Source organism: Eptatretus burgeri, chromosome 16 (assembly GCF_056783735.1).
Source record: "Eptatretus burgeri isolate ZD-2024b chromosome 16, Ebu_testis_v1, whole genome shotgun sequence".
NCBI classification, from domain to species: domain Eukaryota; kingdom Metazoa; phylum Chordata; class Myxini; order Myxiniformes; family Myxinidae; genus Eptatretus; species Eptatretus burgeri.
The window spans coordinates 29,950,988-29,968,487 of NC_140976.1; the positions used below are offsets into that span (position 1 = coordinate 29,950,988).

Sequence of the window (17,500 nt, forward strand, 5' to 3'; positions counted from 1 at the left end):
TCTCTCTCTCTCTCTCTCTGTCGTGCAATTTTATTTTATTTTATTTTTCCTGCGTATTAATCGACTGTGCTGTCATTGCCAACATTTCTTTATTTGAATTGTCATTGTTCTGTTTTGTTTTTGTTGTCCCAATTTTGTTTCTGTGTTCACAGTTATAATATATTACTTCTTTGAATGGTATTAATTTACACGTAACAATTTTAATCAAATGTTTTTTGTTATTTTTGATAATTTGTCAATTGTATTTTATAGTAACAGCATATCTTTGTACTTTTTTTTTTTTTTACATTGTAAACTTGACTTTTAAATCTTTGGACTTTTGTCATGTTTGTCCCATTTGAGCAAAACCGAAATTGAATTGAATTGAATGTTGCTGTGCCAATGGTACTGTTTGTGTAAATCATGGCAGAATGCATGCTTATTTATTGGACTGTGGAGGGCATGATTTTGTCCATCATGTCTTAGCTCCTGCAAACTCGTATGATGACTCACCCATCCCCCTCCCCCCCCGCCCACTTCCCAAATCCCCTCCCTTCGGGTGGCAGTCCGTGGCCGACTGTGTGAGATATTACTACCTGTCGAAGAAAAACGAAAATTACAAGGCCCTCGTAAAGAAGACATTCTCACGGCGAAGGCGCAATCCGGTAGGTGTTGTCAATCATATACAGGGTCTTCTTAGATCATTATGGTGGGTACGGGGCTGGGGTAAGGGACTGATCCTGGAGATATTTTGACTTTGTTTTTTTTATGTATAAATTACCTTTTGGGTCACTTTGCTCAACTGGAATCTGCAGCCCTTGGTTAGTCAATGCATTATTCTGGTGGGTCAAAGCTTAACCCAAGTTTAGATGAGAGCAATCCAGTGTTTTCACAAAAGACTTTAAAAATATGAAATAATAAAAGCTTCTGGTCTGCCAGGCCCAAGGCTATTGGGTGGGTTTTCATTGCCTCCCCTGATAGCTCAGCCTGTTTGGGAACTTGAAGTTAAGTATTGGAAGTTTTTGGTTCTTCCCATCACCACTCCCCCCACCCCCCACCCCATCGTTCTGTTTCTTTGCCTTTCATTTCCCTGAGCTGCAAGGTCACGCTGGCTCACGGACTTTGATTTATTCACCTCCATTTTGAAAGCTAACGCTTGCAGAGTTTTGTAGCTTTTCGTCTCGTAGTCAGAATTTCCCAACCCAGATCGGTCAGACCTGCTTGCACTTTGCCTATTTGCAAGCTGTTTTTATTTTCTGACTTTCTCTAAGTTTGGTTAACGTGGTGGTTGTGAAGAAAGCTGCTTTGGTTACCGACGAGAAGGCACAGAATGTTGTTTGAGAATGGGGTGGGGAGGACGAGGACGGGTGCTGCGTCGGGAAGATGTTGGAAGTATCCGTGCTGTGGGCGGTTCATGCGATTCAATCGTAGTGAGGAGGGGAAGCCGAGGTGGACGACTTGGCAAGCATGTCGGAAAAGCGTCGACGTTCGGTGACGTTCCTTGGCTGTTTGTGGTGAGCGGCCCAGGGGCTGCCCTCATCTTGGCGCCCCTCCCCGTTCTTCCTCCCCCTCCCTTTCTTCCTTCACCTCCCACTCCCGCTTCTGCTTGTCGGCTTCGCTGGTTTAGAGGAACATTCGGCTGGGATTTTTATTATTTCACTGTCTTCGTTCCCCTCTGGGTGAGACGAGACGATGCGACGTTGGGACAAGGTGTTTTGACCGCAGGAGATCACGCTGAGCGAGTCCCGTGGGAAATGCGTCGCGAGCGAGGCGCATCCGCGGCAGTGTCCGGCTCGGCCGGTCGCTGTCTCGTGAGCCTCTGACTCGTGTGCTCTGCTCGACCGGGCTTCCCTTTTCTCCCATGACAACAAAGGTTCTTTTTATGTGTTTTTTCTTTTCTTTTATGACAGAGGTTGGGGGTGGAGGGATGAGGGAGAGTGTGTGGGCTTGTTTTGTGTCTGCGACAAAAGTTGTCATTGATACTTTGCAGTCGTGTCCCATGTTCGGATTCCGTTCCATTGTCTAGGGCTCCAGGCCCTTAAGATTGACGGTAAATTAGCTGTATTTTTCAATGACTGAACGTACACGTCGGGAAGCTCAGTCAAATGGCTGACAGCCCGCCGTGCTTATCTTGCAACAGCAAGACCCCACTCCCGCACGCACCCCGTTTCCGCTGGCATGTGTGCGTTTTACTGTCCGCGTCGCACGCTCTCTGTCTGTCGAGTCTGCCCTCGTACCCTGGAGCAGTTTGACTTCGAATGTTTGTTCGTTCACCCCAAGTGAGGGTGAGTTCTTGAGTATGGCTGGCTGTGTTGAGCTTGGGTCCGACTGTTCGGGCAGGGTTCGGGTCTGGATGGCTGGCGAGGGCTTTGGTCTGGCTTACTGGGGGGGACTTGCTTCTTTTTGCGGGCAGGCCAATGAATAGACCACTTCGCTGCTTTGCAGGTTCGTTCTCAGTCGTCCCTGAAGGAGGACATTTAAAATATGGTGTTCTTCCATATTGTGAATGACAGCTGCACAAACAGGGTGATCGCTGTCCACAAATAAAAGGGAGCTCAGTGCTGGCGTACATCAGGCCACTTAAAGCCTGAAGTGATGTGGCAAAGCGATTTATTTTTTTATTCAAACCGGGAGTCCGATACCACCAAAACTGTCATTTGCAGTGCCAGCACCGACACAATTGGTTGGGAAATTGGAACATCATTTTATCTTGTTTTGAAAAAAAATTCAGTTTATTTTAAAAGCTACCTTGACCAGGCCATCTGCAGTTGACACTCGCAACAGCACACTCGTTATCCTCTGATTAGCTATTGTATAGCGATCACTCTTGCTATAATCAATCGGTTCTCCACTCTCCTCATCCTCTTACCCCCACCAGCCTTTTTCCCCTCTCCCTTCCACTCGCTTCTCTCTTCCCTTTCCCCTCTTCCCCTCCTGCCCACTCTCTTGCCCTCTCCTCTCTTCCTCTCCCTCTCTCTTCCCTAACTCCCATTTCCCCCTCTTGCTCTTTCTATCCCCCTTGCTTTTCATCTCCCACTCCATTCCCCTTCTTCTTCTCTCCCCCTTCTTCCTCATTCTTTCCCACCCGCCTGTGACCATCCACTCACTCTCTCCACCACCTCTCTCTCTCCACCACCTCTCTCTCTCCACAGCCACGCACTCTCCCTCTCCACCACCCCTTTCTCTTTCTCCACAACCTCTCACTCTCTCTCCCCCCCACTCTCTCTCCCCCACTCTCTCTCCCCCCACTCTCTCTCTCTCCACAGCCCCTCTCTCTCCACAGCCCCCTCTCTCCACAGCCCCCTCTCTCTCCACAGCCCCCTCTCTCTCCACAGCCCCTCTTTCTCCACAGCCCCCTCTTTCTCCACAGCCCCCTCTCTCTCTCCACAGCCCCCTATATCCACAGCCCCCTCTCTCTCTCTCTCTCTCTCTCTCTCTCTCTCTCTCTCTCTCTCTCTCTCTCTCTCTCTCTCTCTCTCTCTCTCTCTCTCTCTCTCTCTCTCTCTCTCCCAACTACCTCTCTCTGTTCCACCCCTCTCCTCCCCCCGACACTCTCTCTCTCCACAGTTCCATCTCTCTCTCCACAGTTCCATCTCTCTCCACAGTTCCATCTCTCTCCACAGTTCCCTCTCTCTCCACAGCTCCCTCTCTCTCCACAGCTCCCTCTCTCTTTACAGCCTCCTCTCTCTTTACCGCCTCCTCTCTCTTTACTGCCTCCTCTCTCTTTACCGCCTCCTCTCTCTCAACAGCCCATCACTCTCGACAGCCTCCTCTCTCTCCACAAGTCCCTCTCTCTCCACAGCTCCCTCTCTCTCAACAGCTCCCCTCTCTCTCCACAGCTCCCCTCTCTCTCCACAGCTCCCTCTCTCTCCACAGCTCCCTCTCTCTCCACAGCTCCCTCTCTCTCCAGAGCTCCCTCTCTCTCCAGAGCTCCCTCTCTTTCCACAGCTCCCTCTCTTTCCACAGCTCCCTCTCTTTCCACAGCTCCCTCTCTCTCTCCACAGCTCCCTCTCTCTCCACAGCTCCATCTCTCTCCACAGCTCCGTCTCTCTCTATAGTTCCCTCTCTCTCTCCACAGTTCCCTCTCTCCCCACAGCCCCTCTCTCCATCTCCCCACAGCCCCTCTCTCTCCCTCTCCCCACAGCTCCTCTCTCTCCATCTCCCCACAGCTCCTCTCTCTCCATCTCCCCATAGCCCCTCTCTCGCCCTCTTCCCACAGCCCATCTCTTTCTCTCTCCATCACCTCACTCTCCCCTCGGTGCTCTCTCTTCCACCCTCGGTGCTCTCTCTTCCACCCTCGGCGCTCTCTCTTCCCCCTCTTCGCTCTCTCTTCCCCCTCTTCGCTCTCTCTCTTCCCCCCTCTTCGCTCTCTCTCTTCCCCCTCGGCGCTCTCTCTTCCCCCCTCGGCGCTCTCTCTTCCCCCCTCGGCGCTCTCTCTTCCCCCCTCGGCGCTCTCTCTTCCCCCCCTCGGCGCTCTCTCTTCCCCCCTCGGCGCTCTCTCTTCCCCCCTCGGCGCTCTCTCTTCCCCCCCTCGGCGCTCTCTCTTCCCCCCCTCGGCGCTCTCTCTTCCCCCCCTCGGCGCTCTCTCTTCCCCCCTCGGCGCTCTCTCTTCCCCCCCTCGGCGCTCTCTCTTCCCCCCTCGGCGCTCTCTCTTCCCCCCTCGGCGCTCTCTCTTCCCCCCTCGGCGCTCTCTCTTCCCCCCTCGGCGCTCTCTCTTCCCCCCCCTCGGCGCTCTCTCTTCCCCCCTCGGCGCTCTCTCTTCCCCCCCTCGGCGCTCTCTCTTCCCCCCTCGGCGCTCTCTCTCCCTCCACGGCGCTCTCTCTCCCCTCCACGGCGCTATCTCTCTGCCCCTCGGCGCTCTCTCTCCCCCCCTCGGCGCGCTCTCTTCTCCCCTCGGCGCTCTCTCTTCCCTCCTCGGTGCTCTCTTCCCTCCTCGGTGCTCTCTTCCCTCCTCGGCGCTCTCTCTTCCACCCTCGGCGCTCTCTCTTCCCTCCTCGGTGCTCTCTTCCCTCCTCGGCGCTCTCTCTCCCCCCCTCGGCGCGCTCTCTTCTCCCCTCGGCGCTCTCTCTTCCCTCCTCGGTGCTCTCTTCCCTCCTCGGTGCTCTCTTCCCTCCTCGGCGCTCTCTCTTCCACCCTCGGCGCTCTCTCTTCCACCCTCGGCGCTCTCTCTTCCACCCTCGGCGCTCTCTCTTCCACCCTCGGCGCTCTCTCTTCCACCCTCGGCGCTCTCTCTTCCACCCTCGGCGCTCTCTCTTCCACCCTCGGCGCTCTCTCTTCCACCCTCGGCGCTCTCTCTTCCACCCTCGGCGCTCTCTCTTCCACCCTCGGCGCTCTCTCTTCCACCCTCGGCGCTCTCTCTTCCACCCTCGGCGCTCTCTCTTCCACCCTCGGCGCTCTCTCTTCCACCCTCGGCGCTCTCTCTTCCACCCTCGGCGCTCTCTCTTCCACCCTCGGCGCTCTCTCTTCCACCCTCGGCGCTCTCTCTTCCACCCTCGGCGCTCTCTCTTCCACCCTCGGCGCTCTCTCTTCCACCCTCGGCGCTCTCTCTTCCACCCTCGGCGCTCTCTCTTCCACCCTCGGCGCTCTCTCTTCCACCCTCGGCGCTCTCTCTTCCACCCTCGGCGCTCTCTCCTCCACCCTCGGCGCTCACTCTTTCCCCCTCGGCGCTCTCTCTTCCCCCCCTCGGCGCTCTCTCTTCCCCCCTCGGCGCTCTCTCTTCCCCCTCGGCGCTCTCTCTTCCCCCCCCTCGGCGCTCTCTCTTCCCCCCTCGGCGTTCTCTCTTCCCCCCCTCGGCGTTCTCTCTTCCCCCCCCTCGGCGTTCTCTCTTCCCCCCTCGGCGCTCTCTCTCCCCCCTCGGCGCTCTCTCTCCCCCTCGGCGCTCTCTCTTCCCCCCTCGGCGCTCTCTCTTCCCCCCTCGGCGCTCTCTCTTCCCCCTCGCGCTCTTCCCCCTCGGCGCTCTCTCTTCTCCCCCTCGGTGCTCTCTCTTCCCCCTTCGGCGCTCTCTCTCCCCCCCCTCTGCTCTCTCTCCCCTCCACGGCGCTCTCTCTCCCCTCCACTGCGCTCTCTCTCCCTCCACGGCGCTCTCTCTCCCCTCCACGGCGCTATCTCTCTGCCCCTCGGCGCTCTCTCTCCCCCCCTCGGCGCGCTCTCTTCTCCCCTCGGCGCTCTCTCTTTCCCCCTCGGCGCTCTCTCTTTCCCCCTCGGCGCTCTCTCTTTCCCCCTCGGCGCTCTCTCTTTCCCCCTCGGCGCTCTCTCTTTCCCCCTCGGCGCTCTCTCTTTCCCCCTCGGCGCTCCCTCTTCCTCCCCCCCCCGCGCTCTTTCTTCCTCCCTCTGCGCTCTTTCTTCCCCCCTCGGCGCTCTCTCTTCCCCCCTCGGCGCTCTCTCTTCCCCCCTCGGCGCTCTCTCTCCCACCCTCGGCGCTCTCTCTCCCCCCTCGGCGCTCTCTCTCCCCTCCACGGCGCTATCTCTCTGCCCCTCGGCGCTCTCTCTCCCCCCCTCGGCGCGCTCTCTTCTCCCCTCGGCGCTCTCTCTTCCCTCCTCGGTGCTCTCTTCCCTCCTCGGTGCTCTCTTCCCTCCTCGGCGCTCTCTCTTCCACCCTCGGCGCTCTCTCTTCCACCCTCGGCGCTCTCTCTTCCACCCTCGGCGCTCTCTCTCCCCCTCGGCGCTCTCTCTCCCCCTCGGCGCTCTCTCTCCCCCCTCGGCGCTCTCTCTCCCCCCTCGGCGCTCTCTCTCCCCCCTCGGCGCTCTCTCTCCCCCTCGGCGCTCTCTCTCCCCCTCGGCGCTCTCTCTCCCCCTCGGCGCTCTCTCTCCCCCCTCGGCGCTCTCTCTCCCCCCTCGGCGCTCTCTCTCCCCCCTCGGCGCTCTCTCTTCCCCCTCGGCGCTCTCTCTTCCCCCTCGGCGCTCTCTCTTCCCCCTCGGCGCTCTCTCTTCCCCCCTCGGCGCTCTCTCTTCCCCCTCGGCGCTCTCTCTTCCCCTCGGCGCTCTCTCTTCCCCCTCGGCGCTCTCTCTTCCCCCCTCGGCGCTCTCTTCCCCCCTCGGCGCTCTCTTCCCTCCCTCGGCTCTCTCTCCCCCCCACACGGTGCTCTCTCCCCCCCACACGGTGCTCTCTCCCCCCCCAATGGCGCTATCTCTCCCCCCTCGGCACTCTCTCTCCCCTCGGCACTCTCTCCCCCCTCGGCACTCTCTCTCCCCCCTCGGCACTCTCTCTCCCCCCTCGGCACTCTCTCTCCCCCCCTCGGCGCGCTCTCTTCTCTCCTCGGCGCTCTCTCTTCTCCCCTCGGCGCTCTCTCTTCTCCCCTCGGCGCTCTCGCTTCCCTCCTCGGCGCTCTCTCTTCTCCCCTCAGCGCTCTCACTTCCATTCTCGGCACTCTCTCTTCTCCCCTCGGCGCTCTCTCTTCCCTCCTCGGCGCTCTCTCTTCCCTCCTCGGCGCTCTCTCTTCCCTCCTCGGCGCTCTCTCTTCCCCCTCGGCACCTCTCTCGGCACCTCTCTCGGCACCTCTCTCTGCACCTCTCTCTGCACCTCTCTTTGCACATCTCTCTCTCTCTCTCTCTCTCTCTCTCTCTCTCTCTCTCTCTCTCTCTCTCTCTCTCTCTCTCTCTCTCTCTCTCTCTCTCTCTCTCTCTCTCTCTCTCTCTATCTCTCTCTCTCTCTCTCTCTCTCTCTCTCTATCTATCTATCTATCTATCTCTCTCTCTCTCTCTCTCTCTCTCTCTCTCTCTCTCTCTCTCTCTCTCTCTCTCTCTCTCTCTCTCTCTCTCTCTCTCTCTCTCTCTCTCTCTCTCTCTCTCTGCATCTCTGTCTCTGCATCTCTGTCTCTGCATCTCTCTCTCTCTTTCCTCCCTCCCCTCTCCAAGCCATGTCTCTCTTGACTCCCAATCACTCTCTTCCCTCCATGTCCTCACCCCTGCGAATGCCTTACTGATATTGAAAGCAAATTATAGACAGACAGACAGACAGACATACACCTGGACTTACCATTGTGGGTAGGCTCTCTTATGTAAATTTCCTGAACACATCGTGTTCCTGCTGTGCCTTTATCATAGGTCCCGTCAAACGTCGTGGTTTTGCTTTTCCTTCTGGCCGTTGGCCTCGAGTCCAACTTAGAAACTGACCTTGGCACAGCATTTATGCGCGTTATGATTATGGAAGCTCAGTTGCTGTTTTCTTTTCATTATCATCTTTTGGGGGATCCTGTTTCTGCTAACAAGCCCCTTTTGTCTCTTTTTTCCCCTTTGAAAATGCTGATATTTTGATGCTTTTTAGCTCTTCTGGCACTTTGCCTTGTGACTGTTTGAATTGCCACACCCAGTTTGGGGGTGATTCAATTGGAGCTTTTGAAAATAGAGCAAAGGGCAAATCATGACTGTTGCTGCATGTATGCATGCATGTGTCCGTTGGTGCTCTGGTGCAGGTTTGACATCGACTTGCCACTCTTATCTATCCTTAATAACGTCGAGATCAGAGTTTATCTCATTGAACAACATAAGTGCAATATTCCATGATGTACACGATGTACGTGCTGGAATGTTGGGTTGGAGAATGGCTGAAGAGGTGAGGGAAGAGATGCATTACAGGCAATCCAACCAACCCCATAATTCCTTGCCGACCCTTTTTGATCATTTCTTTTTTTCCGCTTCTTTCAGCAGGACGCACAATTCTGTTAGTTTCCACATTTTTCCCCCCCCTTCCATTTCCACTTCGATGTGGTTGGGGGAAAAAAGAATTGTGGATGATCAACGCCATGGCATTAACTTGTGGTATTATTGATCATCGTGGGGGTGTCGACAGTCACGGCGATGCCGCTTTGTCGAAATGAAGGGATTGGAAAAATTCTCACAATGCTCTCAAAATCACTGCCGCAACCCTCACCCCCACCACCCTCCCCCAATGATAATTCAACAATCTCCTTTCTATCAGCATCCAGTGGGCCCTGGATATAAACACTCTTGATGTGCCAATGGGAGTTCTGCTTAATGGATGTCAAAACGATCAACATCACATTTGTCCAATTGAGTTTCCAGTGATGAATGGAGGATGTCAGAATTTGAAAGAAATTGGCTTTTGACATCCTTGTGTCTCATTAAACCCCACGTCCACAAAAAAAAAAAATCATGAGCAATTCCATAAAACGACCCTTTAATCTTCCAAAAAATATTTCCCACTTTGTACAAGTAAATCCACTTTACGCATTTGAAGTGCCCGGTTCATTTGTCTTTTATAGCAACAGAATGGCTTTTTGTAAAACTCATTTTCATGCTCTGCAGCGGCTGCCTTTGGCCAAACAGCTGGTCACACTGTTGTTCACGGTGTCAAAAGGAAAAATAAATAACTGGAGAAGCAAGGAGAAATAAAACAGAACAAGATAAATAAAAAAAATTCCAGTTAATTGAAGCGGTTCACCCCCAACCCCCCCTCCCCAATCCGGTGCAATTCATCTTTTGATATCTCAGAAGTTTTCAAGGAGTAATTTTTTTGCAAATCTTACACGTAAATGTTTGTGTTTATTACCAGCAAATACAACCCATTGCTTTGCTGATGGTAATATTAAGGGGGGGGGAGAAAGGGGGAGGGAGACAGAGAGGAGGGAGGGGAGGGGAGAGAGAGGAGGGAGGGGACTGCGAGCAGGGGTGGAGGAGTTAGGAGGGAGAGCAAGGAGGGGTGCGGGAGCTAGGGATGGGGTAAGAGCAAGGAAGAGAGGGGATGGGGTAAGAGCAAGGAAGAGAGGGGCCGGGGAGAGTGATGCCTCACCAAATACTGCATTGCACCAGGAGGGGTTAAGAGCGAGTAGGAGGGGGAAGTGGGAAGGTGGAAGGGGTTTGGGAGGAGGTAAGCGTGAGGGGAGGGGGTTCTGGACTTGTGTTTGGTCGTGGGACTTGTGGAGAAGGGGGTGGGGGATTGTATCCATTTTAACAAAATGGGGTGCATTAAAACAGCACATTAATACAGAACATGGGGACTGCCCAGAGATGTCCATGGGAGGTGGAGAGGGGTGGGTGGCTTAGGAGGAAGTAAGTGTGAGGGGAAGGGAATGCGGTGTGAGGGGAAGGGAAGGCGGCCTGAAGGGTTTGGGAAGGGAAGGCAGTTTGAGGGGAGCGGAAGGGAAGGGTGATAAAACATACCCAAACAGCAACATTTTCTTTTTAACCACCAGGTTCTATTTAAAACCCACACTATCTACCTGGCAAAGGCATGCATGCATGTACGCATGCATGCATACCTTGTGCTCACACAAGCAGTGACCTTTTCACCCCTCTGGTCGGCTCACACTGAATCTGATTCGTACATGCTACACTTTGGGGGAGCCGTTATAAATTCAAAACTAAACTGTCAGTGCTTAACAGAGGGGGAGGGAGACAGACAGACAGACAGGTGGGAGAGGGAGAGATGAGAAGGATGCTCCAGAGGTTGTGCCACTTGAGAAAGACTGTGAAGTTGAGGAATGCATTGTGGGGAGTGAACGATTACATGATGATTGTTGGATTGGAGGCAAGAAGGAGATGGATGAGGAAGATGAGCTTTCTCAGGAGTCTCTATCTTTGGTGAACACTTGCCAAGAGGCAAATTGGGAAACAAATTTGGCAGAACCCTTGTTTCTTTTTCTGGCTGATGGATATGCCCATAATGAAATGGTACACCACCATGACTGCCAGCCTTTGGTGGCTGGCCCCATCGTGCCAACTGGACCACTGGTGGGGATGGTTGGCAGATGTGGACCACCGTACTTCAAAATATACGTGGCTCTGATGGTGATAGTGTGGTTGAGTCTGGTTAGTTTTGGAATCCTTGTGGGTCAATTTTACCGATTCGCCTGGCCCACTCAACAGCTGTTCTCCCAAAAAGTCTGGTTCCAGGTCCAAAGGACAGCTATGGTGGTGGCATTTGCTTTAACCATAGTGGCTGTTTGCCTGGCTTTTGTCAATCGTCGATGGAGGAGTACGGTTGCCGGTGTCCATGTGTACCTCAGAATTATTGCTGTCATGCTGATTGTAAGTCAGCCAATCATGGCATTTTTCCGCCCTTGTCCTGGCTCACCCAAGAGATACAATTTTAACTGGGTCCACTGGGCTGTGGGAATGTTTGCCAAGATTTTACTTGTGACCACAGTTTTTCTGAGAGTCAATGAGAGAACTTTGGATCGACCAGATCCTGCAGGACAATGCAGGCATCGATTGGGGGTAGATGTGAGAACTTTGGATCTACCAGATCCTGGAGGAGGACACAGGCTTCTGGGAGTGGATGAGAGAACTTTGGGTCTACCAGATCCTGGAGGGGGATGCAGGCATCAATCGTGCTGCCTCTTGCAAGAAAGCTTGTAGACACAGTTCCCTCTATGGCTTGGTCCTCTAGTCTATGGCCTGGTTCCATCTGGTGGCTGGCCTAGTCCTCTGGCATCTCCTCATTGAGGTTGTGCTTGAGGTCTACCACTGCACCCAAACACTAGCCAGGTTGTCTGCCAGATTTTGGAATAATAGGTAGATTTATAAGAAAAAAAAAATGGAGGGATATGGAATCTAGAGAAGATGAAAACAATGGATCCACAGGGGTGGATTGGAAGGGTGCGAGGAAAAACAAGAAGGGGTGGATGACACTCTTGAACCCGACCAACCTGCGACGACTTGCACTTAGGGTAAGGTGCCTTGATGGTTACTGTCCCAAGGGTTCAGTTTTGTGAGAAATTGGGACATGGATAATTAGGATGGGAGCAGGCGAGAGTGACTCGATGGTCGTTAAATGGATCGGGTTGGAAACCAGAATTGTCTTGTGTGATGTCTGTCATGTGTCAATAATTGAGTTGTTTTTGGAGGATGAATGTGGATTATAACATGAATGCAGGCCATGGCAGAGTAGGAACATGGTCACTATTTTTGCATTGCAATGTTTGAGAACTGAATTGTGTGGGGGAGGGAATGACATGTTGGATTGTGTGAGTGGGGAAGATATGTGGGTCTGCAGGAATGGATCAAACTCTGGAGGATTGGTGACTATGGCTCCCCCTGAGATATTTTGTCCCTGGCAGCCGGTAGTGTCTGGAAATGGAGACCCGTCGGAAGGGGGTTGAGTTGGGGGACCAGCAGTAGGGAGACCTCTGGTGACCCAGATGAGGCCGAGAGAGCCTGGATGGTGCGGAGACCCTCCCCAGCAGGACTTGCAGCAAAAGCACTGTTTGGCTGTCAGAGACCAAATAGTTGACAAAGGGGAGGGGGGAGGGCAAAGAAGTCAGAACTCAGGTGACTTGTTTTTGGGACTGCGGGCACCACAACCAGAAGCGCCCCCACCATCTTGGTTGTACGGTACATCCCCGCTGCTTCGTTGAGGCTCACATGTGTATTACCATTTAAGCCATGGTCTTAAAGTGTTGGAATGAATGAGTGATATTGGGTGTATGTGTGTGTGTGTGTGTGTGTGAGGGAAGGTTCACTTGATCCATGTCACTAACCTGTACCGGAGAGATAGGGCCCATGGAAATTTGGATTAGGTAAATTGGGATGGCTCCGCAGGTAATGTTGGGTATTGTGGCATCCACTGGGGAATGCAGTCTTTGGAAGGGGGGGGGAGGGGTTGTATCAACGTTAAAAAGGTTTTGGTTGAGGTCTTGTCCCTTACACGAGATTTTTGTGTGTTTTCTGACATTTTCTACCCACCCCAGGAGTTAGGAGCGAGGAACCAAGAGGTTTGCAAATATTAGAATTGTTGTGTTGAAGGGGTTTAGAATGTTAAGGAGAATAGGTAAGTTAGCTACAGCTCGTTTCCCACAGCCCTTCCTAATTTATTTCAGAGGACAATTCGGTGTGAGTCGGTAAATGGTAAGGCTGGGATGGTAATGTCTGCAATGAACCTTGCAGGAGCTACGGTTCAGGGGGGATGGGGTGGTGGGGGGGGGAGGGCTGTGTTATGTTTGTGTGGTAGATGGAGGAACTTCATCGTAAAGGTAGGATTGTATCTTATCGTGTAGCATTGTCCGTGGATGAGCAGGAGACATCTCAATGTAATTTAAGTCGGGAAACTGTCAGCTTAAATTGTTACGTGTCACCAGACCGGGGTGGGTGGCGGGGGGGGGGGGCGGTGGGCGGTGCGGTGCTGTGTTTAATTTCTCCCAGTACGTGATTGCCCCCTGTGACCTTTTCCGATGTTTTTGACTTACACAAGACCAGTGATAAAAAGGAATCACATCCTTAAAACAATTGAAATACCTCACTTTTCATTACCTCATGCTTTGATTTATTTTCATTATTACGCTTTCATTTATTCCTCTTATGAATACTTGATTTAAACCCCTATTTATTAAGATTGCTTGTGTCTGTCTATTCGTTGTGGGTTTGAGTATAAACCCTTGTCCTTCGTCCTAGTGAACGCATCTGGTACGTGCTTCGCTGCTGCCTCCCGTCCCGTGCGCGCCATAATCTCTGGGGGCCTTGGCTGTTCGCCTACAAGGGAAATTGTTCGGCTATCCGTCCAGGTCGCTCTTAACCGGCGTGAACACGACAGTATGTTTGGCTTTGTCCACTAACTATTCCGAGACCCTTGTGCTGATAGATACCAAATGTTCAGCCCTTACCTCAGGGGTCCCCAATTCGGTTTTCTGTAGAAAAAAGAAATAATTCAAAAACAATTTTTTGGGCATTTTTTTTCAGATTTCTCATCGGCCTTGTTACTTGGATAATTATTTGTGCCACAGCACAATGCCAGCCAAGAGTGGGCCGAGAAGGGCACACCCACTAGCGGGTCCTTCCTGAGGGTGGAAGTACCTGCTAGTTATATAAATAAAAGGATTGTGTTTGTCTGTCTTCATTTTTAGCTCGCCTGTTCAAAGAACAGAGAGCTATAGTGATACCCCCGGCGTGAGCGTGAGCGTCAGCGTGAGCGTGAAAATGTTAAAGTTTTTGGTGCAAGTTATTTCCTTTCTAATGTTTTTATCTACCACACTATTTTTTACTGATTACAATATACAAATACATATATTGCTTTAAAATTATGTGGATCAGACTTCACTGCAATGCTTTATAAAAATATTATTAGACGAGTCTTTTAAAGACGATAAATGTATAAACAGGCGAGCATTGGGTGGCTTTGACACCAACTCTCTAGTTAATCTCCTCTCTCATCACTTTGCACATCGTCACCAAACTTCGTCTGCAGAATTTAGTCTTACGGTTCTGCTTACGACATCTAAATTTACGTCAAACTCCTTTTATACTGTTTGGCCAAGTCAAAAATCGATTTTTCTCAGTGTTCACCTAACTGGATGGCATCGGGGGATTCCGGTAGGTGATGCTGCGGGTGCCATTCCATCACATGATTGTGCCCATCCCATCGAATCCCATACCATCCCACTACCTGTCCTTGAGGGATAAATCAGCCTTTTCTTATCATGGAGAAAGTGTTTGGCACCTGCACAATGTTGAATTGTGTATGTGAGCATAGAACCCAGGCTGAACTAAGGACATCATTGCTCAACACATTTGAGAAGGTGCTGCATAAGATGTCATTCGTTTTTATCTCAAAGCTGGTTGTTATTGAGCAAGATGAAGTTCTTGCTGATGTAGCAGCTGGATGCTACACAAGATACAATACAACTTATATTTGTGTGACATCTAGACTGATTTCTAAGACACGACATGTCATGTGTCGAATCCGGCTGCTGCGTGCCACAAACTCTTCTTACATACGAGCCTTGCTGCAATAATAGCCTCTGCCTTTTGCCAATCCATTATTATATTCACACCCGAATATAAATTCCTACCTACCCCACCCAAATTATGTTCTGCATGTTACCAGAAACACCCCTTTTATGCCTAACTGCAGCTTATTGAATAAATATCAAGCATGCTTCCAGTAATAATCGCATGTTGCTGCTTGTGGTCATTTGGAACTGTAATCTATCACAACAAGATGTGTTCATGGCACAACTTTCAAAAATGAATTCGTTATTGTTTGGCTTGAAGCCACCTATATCCATACAGTACTAGTGTGTGTGTCTGTCTGTCTCTGTCTGTCTTCTCCATAACCCCAAAACCATGAAGCATAGCAGCCTGAAACTTTGCATGCATACGAAGGGAACTCCAATAGAGTGCACGAGTGAAAATTGGGTGTCTGGATTAATTAAAACACCCCTTTTGAAGATAAATAACGGCCTTATTTAATCATATCCTTTATCAGGTGCATCTTCGGACACTTCCATGTTTCCTCGGTCACCTGGCTCTCCATCGCTGGGGTCTTAATTCGCCATTTTGTTCGGCCTGCTCAACAATGCCTTGAGTTGGAACAGGTCACAATGGTTTGTCAACCATAAAGTGCTTAAAATGATTTTTTTTCACTTTCCTCAGTGATATTATGGAATGCCTCATCTACATAGTGAAGAAAAGCTGTATGCATCACTTTTGTAAGTGCTATAGTTTTCAAATTCGGAGCTCGGAGCGATTTCATGCATGATGTGATACGATTTTCCACAATCTACTCTCACGGACTGATGAAAGTTTATCATTGAAATATTATTTTGGTTTTTGAGGATCGGATATCATCCGGACTAAATAAATGTTGAAACCTGTTGTGAAATCTGATAATTTAATGAAATATGGAGTCTTATAACTAAGCCGGTATACCTATTTACTTTAATCAAGCAAGGCTATGTTCCCTCTTCCATATATACACACAAGAAAATGTGAAATTTCCAAAGCATTAAACTTTTCTTTTTCTACTGTTTGGAGAATTGTATTGAGTGAACAAAATATTTAACAATGTGCCAGAATTAACCAGCTTTGTTGAGCTATATGACTTAATGCATTCAGTGTTTGAGCTCACACACTGTCCCCCAGAGGGACTGTTTATGCAAAGCATCTGCCAGATTTGTCTCAATATTTCCGGAGGTTACGCGAGGTGCTCCACAGGCAATCAAAGCAAATCAGGTGAAAAACGGACGTTATAAAATAAAGTTATAGCATTTGCACGGACCGCAAACGATGTACCATGTAGTCACATCCACAGACGAGCAGGCAATGTGGCGGATTATCTGCAGTGTTTATTTCATGGGCGATTAAACATTGTGATGTCTCCAGGATTGTTCTACATTAAACAGCAATTCTTTCACTGATAAAGTCATTATTTGAACAAATTCATTTTATTTATTTAACTACTGTGTGCGTGGTGAAGACTGGCTTCAAAATTAAAGGGATCCCTTATGGTGTGCAGCCACAGCCTGGCCAGCCGTTCCTTATCAACCATTTAATTGGAGTGCTTGCTTGAGTGCTTAAGCCACTTGCCGAGCACCCTTCAATCGATAGCAGTACCCGCTACGTATTTCTGAGCAAATTGTTCAAGCTTTTGCCGTGCCACGTCATTCAGAGCAGTGGTTTGTACTCCGTCATCCTGAGCAAGTGGTTCGTGCTCCGGCATCCTGAGCGAGTGGTTCGTGCTCCGGCATCCTGAGCGAGTGGTTCGTGCTCCGGCATCCTGAGCGAGTGGTTCGTGCTCCGGCATCCTGAGCGAGTGGTTCGTGCTCCGGCATCCTGAGCGAGTGGTTCGTACTCCGGAATCCTGAGCGAGTGGTTCGTGCTCCGGCATCCTGAGCGAGTGGTTCGTGCTCCGGCATCCTGAGCGAGTGGTTCGTGCTCCGGCATCCTGAGCGAGTGGTTCGTGCTCCGGCATCCTGAGCGAGTGGTTCGTGCTCCGGCATCCTGAGCGAGTGGTTCGTGCTCCGGCATCCTGAGCGAGTGGTTCGTGCTCCGGCATCCTGAGCGAGTGGTTCGTGCTCCGGCATCCTGAGCGAGTGGTTCGTGCTCCGGCATCCTGAGCGAGTGGTTCGTGCTCCGGCATCCTGAGCGAGTGGTTCGTGCTCCGGCATCCTGAGCGAGTGGTTCGTGCTCCGGCATCCTGAGCGAGTGGTTCGTGCTCCGTCAGGATACAGGCATCGATTAGGAGTGCATGAGATAACTCTGTGTCTACCTGTATCCTGGAGGAGGATGCAGGCTTCTGGGAACGAATGAGCGAATTTTGGGCCTCCCAGATTCTGCAGGAGGATGTAGGCATCGATTGGGACAGGATGTGAAAACTCAAGGCTTACCTTATCTTGGAGGATGCAGGTTTCTGCGAACAAATGAGAGAACCTTGGGGCTACCAGATCCTGGAGGGAGGGGGGGCGCAGGCTTCGATCCTTCTGCCTCTTGCAAGAATGTTTGTAGATACAGTTCTTGTGGCTGATCTGATTCTTGGACACCCCATTGAGGGTGTGCTTAAAGTCTAGAATTTCACCCAAACACTAGCCAGGGTGATTTACAAGATTTTGGAATAATAAGTAAATTTAAAAAAATTTAAAAGGTATCGAATCCAGGGAGATTGAAAGCAACAAATCCAAAGGGGGTGGATTCAAAGGATTCTTCTTCTTCTTCTTCTTCTTTCAGCTGCTCCCGTTAGGGGTCGCCACAGCGGATCATCCGTATGATCCACATAGTGATTTGGCACATGTTTTACGCCAGATGCCCTTCCTGACACAACCCTGGTCGCTTCTTACCACACAGGGATATGGTA

General features: G+C 51.4%; 2 protein-coding genes across 11 annotated transcripts in view; both read left to right on the forward strand.

Annotated features, from left to right (window-relative positions):
* LOC147010802 (uncharacterized) overlaps positions 1 to 538 on the forward strand; it is a 15,454-nt gene extending 14,916 nt beyond the window's left edge. Inside the window, 1 exon segment of the mRNA XM_085860318.1 lies at positions 1 to 538. This exon segment is cut by the window's left edge and continues 889 nt beyond it. Coding sequence (XP_085716444.1) covers positions 1 to 60 — 60 coding nt within the window. The 3' untranslated portion in view covers positions 61 to 538.
* LOC147010801 (nuclear receptor corepressor 1-like) overlaps positions 1 to 17,500 on the forward strand; it is a 235,638-nt gene that overhangs the window by 114,822 nt on the left and 103,316 nt on the right. For 7 of the 10 annotated variants that reach the window (XM_085858629.1, XM_085858622.1, XM_085858626.1 and 4 more), the window contains one exon: positions 546 to 644. The exons of 1 other annotated variant lie outside the window; for it this stretch is intronic. In XM_085858629.1, coding sequence (XP_085714755.1) covers positions 546 to 644 — 99 coding nt within the window. Of the gene's footprint in view, positions 1 to 545; positions 645 to 1,549; positions 1,853 to 2,222; positions 2,265 to 17,500 lie in introns of those variants that run through there. 2 more of the 10 variants (XM_085858631.1, XM_085858630.1) reach the window with 2 other exon arrangements.